The sequence below is a fragment of the Protomyctophum parallelum genome (genome assembly GCF_964188405.1).
Source record: "Protomyctophum parallelum genome assembly, chromosome: 7".
NCBI classification, from domain to species: Eukaryota; Metazoa; Chordata; class Actinopteri; order Myctophiformes; family Myctophidae; genus Protomyctophum; species Protomyctophum parallelum.
In genome coordinates this window covers 30,259,681-30,278,774 of record NC_139705.1, presented here as the reverse complement: position 1 = coordinate 30,278,774, position 19,094 = coordinate 30,259,681, and the positions used below count along the sequence as shown (strand labels likewise).

The window sequence follows — 19,094 nt, the reverse complement described above, 5'->3', positions numbered from 1 at the left end:
CTACTTGGGGCCATTCAAGTCGGGAATAATGCAAGTTGTTCCACTTATAGTGGCCCAAACGCTATGCGAAGCTCTGCCAATCAGTTATGCCGACGACTCAGGTCAGCCAATCACGGATTTGTACTGGTTTAGCAGCGCGGACATGACGCTCCGCCAATCCATGAAACAGACAAACCGTCTGTAAGCTGATGCTTACAATCTCCCGAATAAACCTGCATGGGTCCATTTGGAACCCCCTCTAGGAATCCTGCTGTATTATGTATTGTGTCTGATTTGATTCTGATTACAGTGTACTTTTAATTGGGTTTAGAAAAGCCCCTGTGGACAGGTGTTGAAAAATGAGCTATAACACTCAAGCAATTAATCTGGTTGGTCCAATGTGATTGTTTAGAATAATGGTTAAATGCTATAAGGTGACACAGATGCGTGACCTAACCTGGGTTATGAGAGTCCTCGTCCTCAGGTATTCCCCCCAGTAGGTCGAGGTGTTGTGGTCTGTCCATGGGTAGTCCTGAGGAGGAGGAGGGGGGCTTCTCCTCCTCAGTGGTCCTTGCTGCCGTGCTCTGGGTCTCTGCAGCACTCTGCTGCTGCTGCTGCACGCGGTGCTTTGTAAGGGATAAGGAGCAGGCACAAAGTTAGCCTTTTGGTTAATTGAGCAATGTGTTAAATCACATTATCAATTACTTTCATGTCCATAGAAATAGCTGGTTCGCAAAAAAAACAACAACACAAAACTACAAACACCATTAAAATCACATCTGTCATCATCTCAGAAAATCAAGTTTCCAGCTTTAGACTGCAGCAAAAAGCCCTTTGAACCTCGCTGCATGTTTTATAAAATGACTCAAAACAAGATTGTTGTTGATGGGGTCAAAATCAAATACATTTATTAAAGGAATACACTACTACGGTTTCAGCGAATAATGTCTTTGAATAACAGCATTGGCGTTAGCATGCTACATTAAATTTACCACACGGTGTACCGTGCATACAGAAGCCTGGAGTGTTTGTAGCGTTTGAGCTTGTAGATCTGTTATATTTTGCTATTTGACAAATAAGTGAACCTTGACTTAAGAGGTCAATGTAGTCCACATGTCCACTATGCATCAACATGGAAATATTAAAGGTTTCATGACATATTTTTTTTTTTATATATTTTGTTTTTTGTATTAGTTTTCATGACCTCAATTACACACACACAACCTGAACTTTGAACATTCAGTGGATTTTCTGTGGTTTTCTCTGTGTGTTCTGAAGCTTTTTGAACTGCAATGAAAACAGGCTAAATCAAAGTCATACAGTATATGGGATTTGTGGACTCTTACCTCAGTCCACAGGCAAATCAGAGCACTTGTTTGAGCCAGAAAACCCCAAACCACAGAAAATCTACTGAAATGTTAAAAGTTTGTGTTTTTTGGGTGCAATTGAGCTCAGAAAACCTACAAAAAATAAGGGGAAAAATGTCACGATCACTTTAAACTATCTCTTGGTGAAGGAGCTTATTCACCAAAAAAAAGCAGTGCATTCCTTGAACCTTGTACATGCAAAACCAGTTTCAGAGTAAAAGTCCAGTCCAACACACACGCATCCACAGGTTGTTCACTCACTCCAAACCAAAATAAATGCTTTATTTCCTTGTACCTTGTAAATAGATGGATCCTTGTATGAATTTGCATGCAATATCAAATTCTTCACAGACAATACAAGACGGATGGTGAAATTCTATTACAGCATACACTATCTCTCCTCCCTTCGACATTACACATATTATGAAACTGTTAATAAAACATTAATAAAAGTGGTGTGAGTGGTGTGAGAATTACAACAATGTCATGTAATCGCATTAACTATAATGCACAATAATTGTACTGCACAGTCTGCAGGGGCGATTTAGGGAGCACTGCATTTATAAAGCATTTCCCACTGAGCTCCAGGCATGCTGGATGAGAGCATGCAGCATCCTAGCCAGTATAACAAGGCATTTTTGGTAACGGGGTTTTCCCTGGCTTTGCGTTGCCAGACGACCAAAGATACGTCTGGGGACATCTACATTCAACATGGTTTCCAGGTGGAAACAATTTAGTGGGGTCGTATCTGATACTTCTGTGACCGCGGAGAGAAAAGGTCAGTTTCTCAGTGGATTTATCATCTATGAAGGTTAAAAAACAAATTGAGCCCCCATGCCCAAATGTGCCCAATTTTGCTCAAATGTGCTGACCTCATCACATTTTTGTGATGACAGCTATGACCGTTTTTAGCCCAAGGGGTGTTTTTTGTGAAAAACTAATGCTTGGAATGGATTCTGAATCATGAAAACCCCCTAGTTTGACACGTCACATGCTACTTAAAGCAGAAAGAATTTTAGGTGGCCATATGGATTTGGGGCTCCTTTTGCCCGCAACGAGTTACATGGGGGCTCAATTTGTTTTTTAACTTTCATAGATGATAAATCCACTGAGAAACGGACCTTTGCTCTCCGCAGTCACTGAAGTATCAGATACGACCTGAACTGATTCAGAGATTTTTTAAATAACTGCATTGCACAACAAACGAAAATACTTTAGGGGCTGTTATGTGCTTTGACTGGGATGGTTTCCAAAGGAAAGCAGTTAAGTGTAGGTTTGTATTAACGGCCGTTCTTGCCGCTGTTCTCGGAACTACGTTGAATTTAGATGTCAAGTATGATAAAGTTAAGTATGAAGTTTTTGACAGCATTAACGGCTCGATCAATACAGTTGTTAGGCGGTGGGCAGAAGTGCATAATTAATAAGGGGGAGTTAATTGCTTGGGTGGAAACGGTGTGCCAACAGGACTCACCAGAGAAGGGAAAAAGCAATGGACCATGGTAAGTTTCTCTACCTTGTCCCAGAGCGAGAAGGTACCATGGCTGCCGGCGGGAAGGAAGCGGTTGCGTATGCGCAGCTGGCCCAGGTTGGCCACGATGAGGCGCGGCGAGCTGGAACTCTCTGGGATTAAGAGCACGGGGGCGCCCGCCTCGATGTCCAACAGCACCCGAGACGCTCTCTGAGGGTGATCACGCACCTGCACACAGAATCACCAGAGGAGGAGTGTGAGGCAGGGAAAAAAATCAGCATGTGAGTGAGAAATTAGGGTGTGTGTGTGTGTGTGTGTGTGTGTGTGTGTTTAATAACTTTATTTACAATCTTATCCTATAATGATGCAGTGACACCATCTATGAAAACACAGTTCAAAATGGCAATGGAGCCAGGTGGACTTTGGGTCATCATACAGGCAGCCGAGGCCAGCCTTCGCTTGCCCAATAGACCTTTGGAGTCTCGAACTTTAACACTAAGGGGTTAATTGCCTTGCTCAAGAGACTCTGGGGATTCAAACGGTCAACAGCTAAATTCGGAAAGGAACAGGACGATTGTTATTGTGATTTTATTCTCAGACCTTTTTTTCTGAAAATCACTGTAGAGCCTACTTACTGTACATATATACGGAAAATAAAGTTACCTGTATTGTCCCGAATATACGACGACTCTGATTATAAGACGACCACCATTTTTCGAGACTCATTTGTGGAAAAAGAACATTGAATGTCAAATAGTCTAGTCCCCAATTATAATATGACCCCGTTGTTTAGGATATTTCCATTGGGAAAAAAGTAGACTAATATTCAGGCAGATAGGGTAGCTATAAAGAGGAAATAAGACTAGAGTAAAGAGGGAGATTGTAAAAGAAAACACGAGGGATGGGTTAGTGTGAATCTATATTTAGCCAGCTCTCGGCTAATCAAAGGAAACCAAGTATGTACTTTGGATCAAACACAGTAAGGAGTGACATAATACAGCCATAAGCTTCTGCTTAAGCCAAGGCTTGCCAAATGTTAAGCCACGGTTGGCCCACAGCCCAAACTAAAAATGTCTGGTGTCCTGAGACTGAGTCAGCGTGGTGGGGACCTTAATGCGAGGTGGCAGGTCTCCGTGCCTCCCGCTGTCCTCTCATCTTGGTATTCTTGATAAGACAGCACACAGTGACAGACTTAATGCCAGTGGGATAATCTTGTTCTTAACAGGACACGGGGGCACAAGAAAGACTGGCTTCTTGCAATGCCCAGAAGATTAATTTTAACCTTTGATGGTTAAAACCATGCCCTTTGATGTGACATGCACTACGTGGAAATGTAGCGGCTTGATAAAGGTCCAGTTTCTTTCTGTTAAGGCCTGGAACACATCTGTGTCACTTTAGCCACATTATTTAATACTTTAGCTATTGAAAAATAGCAGATATACAAGCTCATAAAGCAGCACCGGGTGCCACGCTATGAGCTTGTAGATCTGCTTTTCTTTTCTTTTTTTTTAATAATAATGTGTGAAAATATTTTCAGATTGGGGTCTGTGGCCAAATATATATAATTCTGGGGGTCCTTGACATGAAAAGGTTTGAGCACCACTGACAAGTCTGACATACACATATACCGCTAAAGGTTTTTCAGAAATCTTAATGGGTTAAAGAAACGATCACTCACGGCTTGGCCCTCCATGGCGGCCCTCTGCCTGCCGAGGACATCCTGTAACTGGGTGAAATGTTGGATGAAGGCCACCACCTCGGCCTGGAAGCGCTGGGTGTGCACGTACTGCACAGAGGCCATCTGGAGGGACACCTTGATGTCACATTCCCGCTCCAGGTCTGGGTCGGGCTCGCCATACCTTTCAAAGAGGGAAATGGTTGAGCCCCTCCTGTACGTCAATTGTCCTCTTAGCCCTTGCCATGTACAGTACAATCTACAAGATCTACAAGCTCGTAGCTCGAGCTTGTACATCTGCTATTTTTGAAAATTCGTGAAAATGTGGCCACATCTTTGAATATATATTCTTTCAGAGTGAACGTTTTTAACTCAAATCTTTGCTTCTGGGAGGTCCCTGGAACTACATAATATTGTCAGATGGTGGGTCGCCGGCCACATACATATAATTCTATAGGGTTATTGACAAAAAATATTTTGAGCACCACTGACATAGAAACATAGGTTTTTCAGAAAACTGTCACGATTTTGAAGATAAAAAAAAAAATCTGATATCAGGTCTAAATGGGTTAAAGCGCAAATAACATGCATTTTAAAACGGCTATAAGTCCGCTTTCTTTACTAAGTTAATACTAACTTAGTGGGTAATTTAGCTCTGTGTAGTGGCCCGGCGGCCCTAGCTGGCTTCTTAAATTACCTGTGTGACGGTCTGTAACGCGGCTAGCTACAGCCAGTTTTTGCTTCCACACAAACTTTCGTTGGCCTCAAGGTCTCAAACGTGTGACGGGCTTGAAACGGTGCACAACCCTTTGTTAGCTTCCACACGTGTGGCGGCGTTAGCGGTGGCTAGTAATAGCCCGCTCTAGCCGACACACACACGTCCCGCGGTTTTTCTAAACCCTCGACGGCGTGGTAACCTGAGCAGCATATAGTAATAATACTGTTTAGCTTCCACGTTGTGTGACGGTCTTTGATAACGGCTAGCAATAGCCCTATTCTCAGCTTCCACACGCACGTGACGTCTTCTACAGTGGCTGGCGACAGCCCTGTTTTAAGTCTCCACATAAAGTGACGGTCTTTCACAGCAGCCAGCAATAGCTCTGTCCTAGCCCTCACTTTAACGTGACTACCTACCAACTCGGCTCCCTACGGGCATGCAGCCTTGTGAAACTGATTATTAGAATTGGAGGTTACGTGTGTAACCGGAGTTCTATAACCAGGGAGCCTTGTTTGTGGCTTGTTTGTCCACGTGTATCTTGGCATTGCAAGAAAAGTGACGGTCTTTCACAGCAGCTAGTGATAGCTCTGTCCTAGCTTCCACTTAAACGTGGCTGCCTACTGAGTCGGCCCCCCTCTTGCCTTGTTTATTGCTTCCACGTGCATCTTAGCATTATAAGATGTCTGACGACACCGAGATGAACTCCCGGGAGTCCTCATCTCGGGACTCAGCATCCTCCTACACCTCTGATGAGGAGGAGGGTGATGAAGAGAGCAGCAACGAGAGTGACGCCGAGGTGGCAGATCCGCCTCCAGTCGTCAAGGCCGCTCAAGCGGCCGACGTCGCCCCCCCCATTGCAGCACCAGATACTGCTGATGTTGCACCGGCCGGCACCGCTGCAGCTCCGACGGCTCCAGCTGAACCGCAGCTCCACTATGACAACACTGACATAGTCGATCTGTTCAAGAAGGCTACAGTCCGCTGTGGTCTGGTCTGGCCGGCCAGTCTTGAACCTCCGGTGGCTAAAGACACCCTATGCGAACAGTTTCGCAAGAGGATTCAGGGCAACCCAGTGAAGTCCCAGACCAAGGCTGAGATCCCCCTCGATGACGGGTTCCTGAAATCCCTCATGGTGTCTTGGAGACAGCCTCACTCAGCTTCCATCTCCCTGAGTGGAGGCATGAAGCTGCTTGACTGCGCAGGACAACGGGAGGCAGGCCTCGAGGCCATGCCTCCAATGGACAAGTCCTTCGCCGGCTGGCTCATGGGTATCAACCCCAACGTTTTCCACGAGGACCCGGACTTCTCCTTGCCTGCGGACAAGGACGACTCCAAACTTAATAAAGCTGCCTACAAGTGCGCCTCAACTGCGGCCAGAGCACTGAACGCCACGACCCTTCTGCAGGGGTCAGCGTCTCATGTCCTGCTGGAGGCAGGTGACGAGCCTACCAACGAACACATGGCTGAGTTGAGACGCCTGCACCTTGAGCTCCTCCGTCTCACTCAGGCCCAGGCGGAGATGGTGGGCGGAACCATGGCGAGACTTCTGGTCCTCGAGAGGGCCAGGTGGCTGGAGCTGTCCCCTAAAGTGGGACGCACTCCATTGAAACAGAAGGTCTCCACTTCGACACTCTTCGCGTCCATTCTCGAGGAGATGCACTCCCGCGACGGACAAACGAAGACTGACACAGAGGTCATCGGCGCTTGTCTCCCGGCGTCTGGAGCGCGGCCCATGCAGGCTCAACCCTACAGGCCGACCTATGAGCTGGCTTCAACCCCTCTGGCGCTGTGTCTACTGTGTAACAGAAGGGTTACAAACTACAGTTTGCCAGGAGACCTCCCACTTGTGGGAGCGTTCTGTTTTCGCAAGCGAGTGGTCAGGCAGCCGAGGTTCTCCAAGACGAGATAACGTCTCTGCTGGAGAAGAAGGCTATACGTGTGGTGTCCATGGAGCTGAGCAACGCCGGGTTTTACTCCCGCTACTTTCTCGTGCAGAAGAAAGGGGGGGGGCATGCGGCCCATTCTAGACCTACGTGCTCTGAACGGCTATTTGAAAGTGTTTCGCTTCAAAATGCTCACGAGCAAAGCATGATGCGTCGAGGGGACTGGTATACAACTCTCGATTTCAGAGACGCGTATTTCCACATTCCCATCTACCCACCACACAGAAAATTCCTGCGGTTCGGCTTCAAGGGACAGATATACGAATATCTGGTCCTTCCGTTCGGACTGTCACTAAGTCCAAGGACTTTTGTGAAGTGTACACAGACAATGTGCTATATCAACAAGCAGGGGGGCCTACGGTCCACCAAACTGCACACAGACTGACGTTATGGTGCGACGAGCACCTTCTTTCGTTCAGAGCCTCCCACGTTCCGGGACTCCAGAACACGGGGGCGGATCTGTTGTCCAGGGGCCGATACCTCTATGCGGCTTGGTCACTGCACAAGACAGTGGCCAGGCAGATGTGGGGGAGGTTCGGTGAGCCACGAGTGGATCTGTTTGCGTCGGAAGAGAACAGCAAGTGTCCTCTGTTCTTCTCCATAGCAGGGACGGCTCCGCTAGGTTTGGATGACTTGGCGCACCGTTGGCCCCAGGGCCCACTTTACGCGTTTCCCCCGTTGTCTCTCATCCTTCCCACGCTGGAGAGGGTGAGGACACGGCGCCTGTCAGTGATCTTAGTGGCCCCAGGGTGGGGCTCTTGGAGGTCGGACATAGTCCCTCTCTTGCACGGTCGGCCCTGGCAGCTTCCGTTGCGCAGGGACCTATTGACCCAGGCGGGAAAGGAGATATTCCACCCACGGCCGGAAGATCTAGACCTCTGGGCCTGGCCCGTGAGAGGTTGAATCTTGGCGCGGAGGGTCTTCCCCAGAGCGTCATCGACACTATTCAGTGTGCAAGGGCGCAGTCGACCAGGGATGCTTATGATATGAGGTGTCGGTTGTTTGAAGACTGGTGTTCACCAGCTCAAGTTGTGCCATTTCAAGCACCAGTCGTTCTGTCGTTCCTCCAGGACCTCTTGGACAAAGGCAGAGCCTTTAGTACTGTCAAAGTGTATCTGGCTGCTATCTCAGCCTGCCACATCGGGTTTGAGGACAAGACGGTGGGCCAGCTCCCGCTGGTGCGCCAGTTCATGAAGGGGGCTAGCCACCTTCATCCGGTGACCAAGTCTCTGGTCCCCTCGTGGGACCTTGCTTTGGTTTTGGAGATCTCTGTCCCAGCCACCGTTTGAGCCCTTGGAGGAGTTGAGTATGAAGCTATTGTCGCTGAAGACAGCGTTATTATTAGCTTTGGTGACCGCTAAAAGGGTCAGTGATATCCATGCTTTGTCCACAAGTGCGGAATGCATGAGGTTCAATGGGGATGCAAGGGTGGTCATGAAGACCAATCCGGCATTTTTACCTAAGAACCGCCTAGCTACCCCGGTTCCGATGGACTTGGCGACGTTCTGTCCGCCCCCCTTTGCCTCTGAGGAGGATAGGAGGAGGCATAACCTCTGTCCGGTGAGGGCATTGAGGTTGTATTTGGACAGGACTGAGGCGACGAGGAAGACTACACAACTGTTTGTCTCCTGGGATCCCAAGACTGTGGGACTGCCTATCTCAAAGATTAGGCTTTCCCAGTGGATCGTGGAGGCTATAGAGCGGGCCTACTCTGGCAGGAATATGGTGCCTCCCGTAGGGTTGAAGGCACATTCCACGAGGGGTATGGCATCGTCCTGGGCCCTCTGTAGGGGGGTCTCTGTTCAGGATGTTTGTTCCGCTGCAAGTTGGGCATCGTCTTCCACCTTTGCCACCTTCTATAGACTGGATGTGACAGCGGCGCCAGTGGCGCATGCGGTCCTGGGCGTGGCCTCCAGTTAGTGGAGAGACTTAGTTCCCCACGGGGGACGTTGGTTTTCTCCAGGGTGTTAAGACGGTTGTTCTGTCGGCCCCTCTTAGGCACATATGGCAGACTTAGGTCTGATTAGCCTTCCCAATGGGGTGCAGTAGTCCTTTGCTCACAGATAAAGGTACGGGCCCTAGGGGTCCAGACTTCGCGATGACAATAAGGGAGTTAATGAAGTCTCCCATAAGTGAGCAGCCTTGCTAAGCTGATTATGAGAACTAGGGGTTACGTATGTAACCAAAGTTCTATAACAGCGAGCAAGGCTGCTCACTAAGATTCCCTTCTTGTTGCTTGAGAAGAGAACAATTATTATCGAATGAAGACGTAGGGACGTTGACGCTCTGTTATACTGGTGCCCTGGCGGGCGGGGATTTAACGTCATGACGTCTTAAAGTCCCAGCCAAAATTGTCTGTGAGTTTATATAAATGCTTCTGTGTTTACGCCAGGGGGCGCAAACTCCCATAAGTGAGCAGCCTTGCTCGCTGTTATAGAACTTTGGTTACATACGTAACCCCTAGTTATTTCTAATGGTTTGAGCCTCAATCACCACTCTGATATAACCAGTCCTTGTCATGCCATGCCAGTTTGGAAAATCAACAATGGTGGACATTGTAAACAAAGTGGAAGTGCAAATTTGGAACTGAAGACTGAAGAAGAGGAGGAATTATACAAAGTAGGGTGACATTGATGACATCACGATGAGGCCAACATCAGTTGAGCTGTTCCTGAGAGCAATTTCCATTAAAACAGCTGTATGATATGAAAGCCTGATTGTTCAAAATTGCTTATTTGTGGGGATAGAAAACACATATGGGAGCCCCAAAAACAGAAAATAAATTGAAAAAGTTTAATTTTATGTTATAGGTCCTTTAAGCAATTATAGCACAATGGAACTAAGTGATATTGTACATACTTGTAGATGTTGAACACCAAGGCCTCCCCTCCCCGTGTGGTGAAGCGTTCTCTGTACAGGTCACCGTGTGGGGTGAGGTCACTCAGAGATAAGCTTCCCAGACTCCCGTGCAATTCCATGTCACCCTCTGAAATATATAACATTTGGTGTAAGGACATTAAATCACAATGTTGTAAAGTCACTATTTACACTATTTCGATCATGAATGGCGATTATTTGATGAATGGTATATTATTATTATGAATGCAGAGAGCATTGTACATGTTATGGCCTTTTTGTTTTATTTTACAAACCAGTAAATTCCAGATGTGCAGATAATTTGGAAACACTTGCTTTCGCAAGCTCATTGGTTTTCTTGTTTAGCACAAGAGACAGGGAATGCACCTGTGAAAGGAAAGGCAAACATCCATTACTGTGTTTTTGTTTAGTTTTTTTGACTATGCCGTATTATGGTATATCTTCATTTAAAGAGAACCCAAAATATCTTTGCGGAAAACAGCCATTTTGGCCATCACAACATTTGGCAACTAATCCATTTAGGGCTGAGGCCGATTCTAAAAACTCCAATACTGAACTAAGTTTTCTGAAAATGTTCAAATATGAATTCAATATAGACACCACAGCTACTGAAATAGTAACCAATAACTCCCTGGACCCTGTCCCATATTCAGTCATATTCAGATTCAGATTATGATAATACTGATAGATATTATCGTAAAATATTGATAATGAAAATGTGGTATAATAATCACAATAATAAACTTGATACAGTATGTGCTGCAGGTCTACGGTACCCTCTCTTATTAATGGGGCTCATATGTGGAAGTTATTATGCATTTATATGCCAGTGGCAATATCTCATGGTATAGCATGAGCTGAAGGATTATAGCTTAAATATTGCATTCCAAATAGATTGAAATTACCGGAGACCTACCTTGAGGTCAAACTTAGTGTTGACTATTTCAATCGCCTCCTCCTCCACGATATCTGGGTAAAATGAGTCTGGCTCGTACAGACGATGCCCTGGCTCGAGCTGCGGCGACAAGGCAGGTTTCACCGCATGGTTATTGGCAGTGGAGCCGATGCCGAAGAAGTCGAGGATGACCACCCACGTCTGCAGCGTGATCAACACGTCCAGGCAGTTGAAGTCGACGTCGATGCTGCGCCCCACGCCGCCGTAGCGCGCTTTGAACTCCGGGTGGCGCCGATCCACCAACAGCACGTTGATGTGCACGAGCGAGTCGTCGAAGTCGGGGGGCGGGTGCGGGGAGGGCGTGTTGCGGGAGGGCGACGGCGGCGGGGTGCTGGGGCAGGCCGGGTCCTTCTTGGCCTTGGCCGAAGGCGTGCTGGGATGCCTCTGGTACAGCTGGAAGACGTTGCGCGCCTCCTCCATGTGCGCGGGCAGCGAGCGCGGCATGTCGGGGCAGAGCGCGTTGGACGCCGACGGACAGCTCTGGGACAGGTACTCCTTGGGGCTGAAGGTGGAGGCCTTGGGGAACATGGATTAAAGGTTAATTAAAGGTTAATTAAAGGTGGAGGCCTTGGGGAACATGGATTAAAGGTTAATTAAAGGTTAATTAAAGGTGGAGGCCTTGGGGAACATGGATTAAAGGTTAATTAAAGGTTAATTAAAGGTGGAGGCCTTGGGGAACATGGATTAAAGGTTAATTAAAGGTGGAGGCCTTGGGGAACATGGATTAAAGGTTAATTAAAGGTGGAGGCCTTGGGGAACATGGATTAAAGGTTAATTAAAGGTGGAGGCCTTGGGGAACATGGATTAAAGGTTCCATGACATTCATTTTCATGTATTTTTATTTTTCCTTTTTCTTTTAGGTTTTATGACCTCAATTACACCCACACAAGCTGAACTTTGAACATTCAGTGGGTTGTCTGTGGTCTGGGGTTTTCTCTGTGTGTTCTGAAGCCTTTTGAGCTGCAATGACAATAGGCAAAATCCCCCAACAGTGACATTTGCTGGCAAATTCTTGTCATATGTGGGATTTGTGGACTCTTAGATCACAGTCCACAGGAAAACCTGAGCACTTGTTTGAGCCAGAAAACCCCACACCACAGAAAATCTACTGAATGTTAATGGTTACCGAAAAAAGCCTATCTGCAAGCTCTGAATGCGTCGCAGACTCATTCAGAGCTTGCAGATGGGCTAATTTCGATGTGCAACATGCTTCCATCCAAATGACTGAACTCAGTGGTGCAGACTGAGAACTTGCCTTGGGAGCTCCGCGGGACACCATCAGGTGCTTGTACTTGGACTCAGGGTTCCGCTCCAGCAGGTCCTCCATCAGCAGCGAGCGCAGGGCGAACTGGACGGCCAGCGAGTGCGGGTGGTCCTTGGTGAAGTCCCCCTCCAGGTCCTGGAAGCGGAGGCTGACCAGACCCTGGGAGCCCTGCGACAGGTCGGCGCTCAGCTGCACCTGAAGCTCCGCCACGCTGAAGGTGGCTCTCACCTGAGTGAACAGCGGCAGCTCCAGACATGGCTGGTTGCTGTGAGGCGTCAGCGGCGTGGCGGGAAAGGAGAGGGAGTCTGACAGGGAAGCGAGGTGGGTGTACGAGACGAGGCCGGCGTGAGGAGGGTCCCTGGCGAACAAGCCGCCCCGGGGGTCCGGGAAGCGGTGAGGTTTGGTGGAGGAGGGGGTCGGAGGCGGCGGCGTCGGCGGCTCGTGACACGGTGTCCCGCGCTGCTCCTCGATTAGGGAGAGGTTGTCCAGAGTCTGGAGCACCTGCTCGTACACCGGCTTGCACAGGAACACCTAGTTGGCCAGAAAAGACAATGCATTTCATTTTAAATGAAAGAGAGTGAGACAAACATAACAGTAACTCCAACTGTTAATCACAAATCGTATGACAAATAATGAAAATAGGCAATCTACAAGCACACAATTTACAATTTAGGCATTTTGCAGACACTCTTAATCCAGAGTGATTTACAGTATGCCAGAACAACACATGGTAATACAGTACATTAAAAACATAGAAATAGTCATCAAGGATCATAAGTAAGCTAAGAACTTAACATCCATCTAACAGTAGAATATCTGCCCAATGAAACAATAAGTAAAGATATACAGTATGTGTGTCTATACACACGTACAATGCATGATCACACTATGGGACATTGTGAGCTTATATTTATAAACATCATATTAACAGCTATTTTTGACAATTAGAAGAATTGTAGAAAATGTCCCCAAAATAGCAATGCCAAGGTAAATGTGGTTATATGGCACTCTTGATAATTTCTTTAGAACAGTGGTTTTCAACCAGTGGTCCGGGGACCACCGGTGGTCCTTCAGCTAAATGATGGAGAGCTGGTAACCAAAAGGACCCCTCACCCTTATAGATCTTTAACTCTTGAGATCATAACATTTTACGCTCTCAAAATGTTACGCTCTCAAGAGTTACATTATTGTTTAACATCTGCATTACTTAATTTACAACAAGTCTACGCAATCGGAATTGTAGACAAAATCGTATTAATATTCTTTAGCTTCGGGTCAGAGAGGCTAAATGTCATCATGGTCATCATGGTCCGTGGCTCAAAGGATGAATAAATAATCGGCCTTGATGTGAAAAGGGTTGAAAACCACTGCTTTAGAAACATAAACACTACGTGTTACTACGCTACCTGAACAGGATTCACAAATTTGCCCTGGATCTTCATTAATCCTGAGCTCTGGCAGGGCTCATCAGCGGTGAGAAAGTTGAACTGGATGTCTTCATCAATGGCAATTTTCTCCACGGTGAACTGGATGGTGGTGTCCTTCAATATATGGAATGCTATCAGAGAAAACAAATTAATGTTTTAAAGCAATTAAAATGTAGACATTGCATATCTCTGCTGTCCGGAGGAAACCTCATAACTCCAAAATTAAAAGTATACGTTTTAAGGAAATTAATAAAACCTTATGAATTTTAAACGATGCAATACTGCCTCATCAAAGTTGGTGTTGTGACTTTAGATATTGTCAACTACTTGCAGGTGGTAGAGTTAGCCGTTTTAGCAGACAGATTTTTTTTTCTCCAATGCACTTACTACTTTCCATTGGTTCAATATTTTCAAAACAACACACAGACGTAGGGTGTTCAATAGCACTGATTTATGGAATAAAATCAAAATCCTGAAAATGGAGTTATGAGGTTTCCTCTGGACAGAAACAATATTTATACGCAAACAAATGCACAAATTGTACCGTTATGAATGCAAAAATATCCTCAGACGTCTTCTCACCTTTTCCCCGACTGAGATAGTCAAAAAAGTCATGACGTGTGAACTGTGGCTCATCCTGACTGATGCCCCCATTGTGGGAAGGTGACATGCCGGTGCTCGGCAGGTCATTTCTGGGTGCCTTCCTCAAAACCAGATGGCTCGTATTGAGCGAGTAAAGCCGGATATCTTTCACCAGCACCTGCAATCGCTCTCCTTCAGAGTCCTGCCCAGTAACAAAGTTTTGGATCTTTATGCTGCCCAAGTGACCCACCAAAAGCTCATGGTGGCCAGGCTTGCGTGGAATCGACACAACTGGCGATTCAATGCTGATGTTAAGGGTCAACTTTACAAAGTAGGAGTCTGAGGTGGGTTCCTCCTCTACTACAGTGAGATCCACCTCATCCTCGTATGTCGAGTCGAGCCAATTATGGCTCTGAGTACGACCTCTCCGTGAGGGAGTCTCAAAAAGAGAAACCATGCCAGTGTACTCTGCCGTCTTATTGACCAGGACCGTCGAAACTTTGGTGGCAGCGCTTTTCAACATCAAGCGGAAGTTGTCTTCCACTTCGTTGGCAGACAAAGTAAGCTCCTTCAGGAACTTGGCCGAGTGGTTGTAGTGCAAGGATGCCATCTGGAGCTGCAATGAGCACTCCCCCTGGGATTTCTCCAGAAAGTGGAAGTTCAAGGCTTCCGAAGAGGAGCCTGGTGTGTCTGCAAAAAAGGATACGCCGCCCGAAGGTGAGGAGTCATCCTCCACATTTCCGATGCTGACCACAAATTGACTTCTGCTCCCTTCCTGAGTCAGGTCCACCAACTGCATCGACCCCAAGGAACCATTGACATCCAAACGGCTGCCCATGGACACGTTGACCTTGGTGCCACTGATGCTGGCCGTTGCTATTTTCAACCCTTTCTTTTCTGCACCTAAGACGGCACCAGTAGAGACGGTCCTGAGGAGTAGCAGGTTGAGGCGATGGATCTCCACTGTTAGCTCTATGTTCTGGTCATAAGTGGACTGGTAGGTCTCCTCTCTCTGCTCGTCATCTTCAGGCTGAGTGGCAGGTTGTTGCGTTGGCGGAGTCCAGCTACTCTCGTCTTTGGGGAAAGACTTCTGGAGGAACTTGAGCAGCTCCACCATGGTTTCAGGGTTGACGATAATGTCCAAGCTATTGACCTGCATGGTTGTCACCTGGAGGGAACTGTCCAGGTTCATAGAGGGGCAGTCTGAGCTGACAAACTGGTACTCCAGTTTAATAAGGGCCTCTTGATCCCTGAGAAAGGAACTGAAAGGAGGCACTTCAGACGATGTCCCATGAATGTTTGGATCAGTAGCCATTCTTTCAGGCGAGACTGGTGATGAAGGCTGGCTCTCTCGGATGCTGCCTGTTGGCAAGTCAAAGCTAAGGTGCTTGTGAGAGGCCACCAAGAGGTCGAAGTCTGAGCCATAGGTCTGTAATGTGTCAACCAACAGAAGGCCATGGACAGTCAGGGAGACTTCGGCGTCATAAGGCCGCTTGACAAAATGAGCCTTGGTGCCAAAGACCTTGAGGACCGAGATGTAGCGCCCGTCACTCTCCACACCGAGCTGCATGTAGTTGACGTTGAACTCGGCCAGAAGGAGGCGGGATTCCACCAGCACTTCTCGCGTGTGCTGCTCCAGAGTCGTCACGCTCTGGGTCAGGTTCTTGGTGGAACCCTGGAGCTTCCACGAGCTGTCCTCCCTCTGAAAGATCTTTTCGTGCCGCAGAGTCATAGGGTCGGGGGACTTGTCATGTTGGCCTTCTTCTGCCTCTTCCCCCGCAGTGGGGCTACTCAGCCTGGCCAGGCAGCTCCTGAGGGCAGTCATTTTCTCCAGGTTGATGTGAACCTTCAGGTCAGGGAGGGTTGCCGTCAGGACCGCCCCGGGCAGCTGGGGGTCTGAGGTGTAGCGCAGTCTCTGCTCCAGTTGCAATAAGACGTTGAACTTCTCTACCACATGGGTGGGCCCTACCTCACTCTCCTGGAGGTGTTTCCAGTTGTCCTTATAGCGGCCAACCATGATCTGCAGGTCCTTGAAGGACAGGGAGTACTTCTCATAAAGCTTCTTGCTGTATGCCTGGCTACTTCCGGGGGATGTAAGGCAAGAAAGTTCAGGACTCTTGGGCTGTTCTTTAAAAGGCATTTCCGGTTCAGGAGCTGGAGACTCTGGGGGTGTGCCAAGTGGAGTCTGATATTCATCTTCATCGTCACTGAATTCCTCCCCTTCTGGTTGAGTGGCTTTTGATTTGGCCTTGGTATCATCTTCAAAAGGAACACAAATGACAGGTATAAGATGATTTTGTAAAACTGAACTGCCATTAAAAAAGGCTGATATCATCACTGTCGGATGGAAACCTTGACTCTCTAGTAAATTGATAGAGAAAAAATAAAAAATAAACTATAAAACCTTTTTTCGCCTGTAAGATTGTGGCGAAATGATAGCATTTTATGTAGATGGCATTATGTAGACATAGCACTATATAGTATATGCATAGTTTCATTATATAGATATTCCACTGTTAGGTTCTTAGCTTACGTATTATTAATAATGACAATTGTTATGTATATGATGAATTAACCATGTTTTGTTCTTGTTTACTGTAAATCGCTCTGGATTAAGAGTCTGCTAAATGCCTAAATTGTAAATGTTGTAACTCCATTAGAGCCATTGGAAAACGTTGCTGTTTTCAATTTGAAAAGACATGGTTTGTTTGCACCCGACAGTGCAGAAATATCACTTGGGTACTCCTACAGTATGTATGCTATTTTACCTTGAGAGTTGGTAAGTAGAATTCTGCCCAAATCCACAACGACTAGCATAGGGTCACCTGATTGGAAGTCATCGGGGAAAATCACCTGGGGTGCACAGATGTCCAGTTTCATGGTCCAGCGCTTAATGTTCTCCTGCCGTGGCCAATAGAACAGTAGGAGTTAGTTGGATGTGATTTAATCATCAATTTCACCTTTGATTTCACTTAATCTACTTCTTACAATGAACTCTCCAACGAGCAGCTGATCAATAGTCTGTCTGATCTCTGCTTTGGTCTGCATCTTCAGCTTGTTGTACTGCCTCCTGGCAGCTTCTGCTACTCTCAGCTCCAACTCTGACTGGTATCCAAAACCTGGGAAACAAATGAACACACAAATCAACTGATTACATAATGGATAAACATTGTAGAAAGTGTCTTTCTTTGTAATATTCATGTTCTGGTAAATTTTCTTTGAATCCCCAAAACATTAAGCTGATGAAGGTCTAAAGCCCAAACCACACCAAAGGGCCGCGTCGGGACAAAACGTTTTATTTAAGCTAAACCACACCACCCTTTCCCTCTAGTATGGATGTGCTGCTCATTTACATTTGTACATTTATATAAGTGTCATTCATTACGATATCATGGTGGTCAGACCACACGCCAATAATCAGCCTCATAAAGACTTAATCGTTTACAAGAATAATGAAATGCATTCCCCAGGGCTCTTCATACTTTATTTTTTTAAATCACTGACTACAAGACTTTTGCATGCCTACAGTACTGTACAAAGGCCACAGGTCTGTAGGAGGAGACCAAACAAGGCAGAGCATGTGAGCGGAGCGGCCGAGAAATCCGCTCTTCGCTCTGGACGGCTTTAGTTCCGCTCGCATTCGCTAGTGTTGATTCCCCCCCCCCCACGCCGCTCTACGCTCGCTCAGCGCTCACCTTCATTTACGCATCGAGCGCTCCCGCTCCGTGCTCCACTCAGATATGCCCGCTCAGCAGAAACAAATTACGGGGGAAAAAATTTAAGAAAATGCTGTTTTCCTGAAATTGTCTAATTAAACCTGAAGGCCTTCGTTTCGTCTTTTTTGGAGCATGATGTAAATTAGTTTGATTTCGGTCTCTTCAGATTCCAAGAAGAATCTTTGCCGAGGGTAACATACTCTGCACATTCCGTCTCTGCACCATCATCGTCAGTTGTTTTCACGATATTTTTTTTTATAATACGCAAACTCCATGTTTTCACGTTGTTGTCAAAGCACAGGTGCATTGTGGACCCGGTAGCCTACTGGGAGGGACCGAGCATGCTCAAACATATGATTTTGTGCACAGTGCCGTGTGCACTGAGCGGCTCGGAGCGGAGGACAGTTCTCGCTCCAGAAGTCACTCTGACCCATTTTAAAACCCACTCCGCGCTCACTTCAAAATCCGCTCCGCTCCGCTCACATGCTCTGAAACAAGGGCCCTAATTTACTGAAAGAAAAAACTCCTGCACTCTTCAAAATGCAAGGTTTTCATGGGAATAACAACGTTTTGGTCTGTTAAGCCCAAACCACAACCAAAGGGTCGGGTTGGGACGAAACGTTTTTTAAGTTCAACCCAGGGGGGCAGTCAGACAGATATTTTGTGAAGCCACTAAGGAAATCGTAGTTCATATAATGGCCTGTTGTGGCGCTGTCATTGGACCCAGAAAAACCCATAGCCCCATAGAAGTCCATGTATTTGGGCCCAACTTCACCTATACTGTATTACCTTAATAAACATGGTCATGAATACTTTCTGCTTCCAGTCACTAGTTTAAAGTCTCATTTCTAATGTCATAATATTCTTTTTGGAAAATTATGGTCCCATTAATATTTTTTTTTACCATAAAGTCGCGTATGTTCTGAGGGGCGTGGCTACCGTTACAGTCTATGATCGGGATTCCCCTCCCACTCGAGTCAAAATAAAAACCAACAGAGAAGAAGGGGGGAAGTCCCGCCTCGTTGTCTGGGCCAGCCAATGGCCAGCTGGGCCAAAACGGAGCCAGCCAATGGCCAGCTGGGCCCAAACGGATCTAGGAAGATGGTGACTTACAGTGCAGGAA

The 19,094-nt window shown here is 46.9% G+C and overlaps 1 protein-coding gene across 1 annotated transcript in view; it reads right to left on the bottom strand.

Moving 5' to 3' along the window:
• Positions 1-19,094, bottom strand: part of vps13d (vacuolar protein sorting 13 homolog D) — a 90,688-nt gene that overhangs the window by 56,187 nt on the left and 15,407 nt on the right. The window contains exons 17-27 of the mRNA XM_083769549.1: positions 17,244-17,374; positions 17,024-17,156; positions 14,256-16,514; positions 13,653-13,804; positions 12,238-12,777; positions 10,944-11,498; positions 10,303-10,393; positions 10,010-10,136; positions 4,493-4,673; positions 2,860-3,042; positions 437-605 (exon numbers count right to left, since the gene is read on the bottom strand). Coding sequence (XP_083625675.1) covers positions 437-605; positions 2,860-3,042; positions 4,493-4,673; positions 10,010-10,136; positions 10,303-10,393; positions 10,944-11,498; positions 12,238-12,777; positions 13,653-13,804; positions 14,256-16,514; positions 17,024-17,156; positions 17,244-17,374 — 4,521 coding nt within the window. The remainder of the gene's footprint in view (positions 1-436; positions 606-2,859; positions 3,043-4,492; positions 4,674-10,009; positions 10,137-10,302; positions 10,394-10,943; positions 11,499-12,237; positions 12,778-13,652; positions 13,805-14,255; positions 16,515-17,023; positions 17,157-17,243; positions 17,375-19,094) is intronic.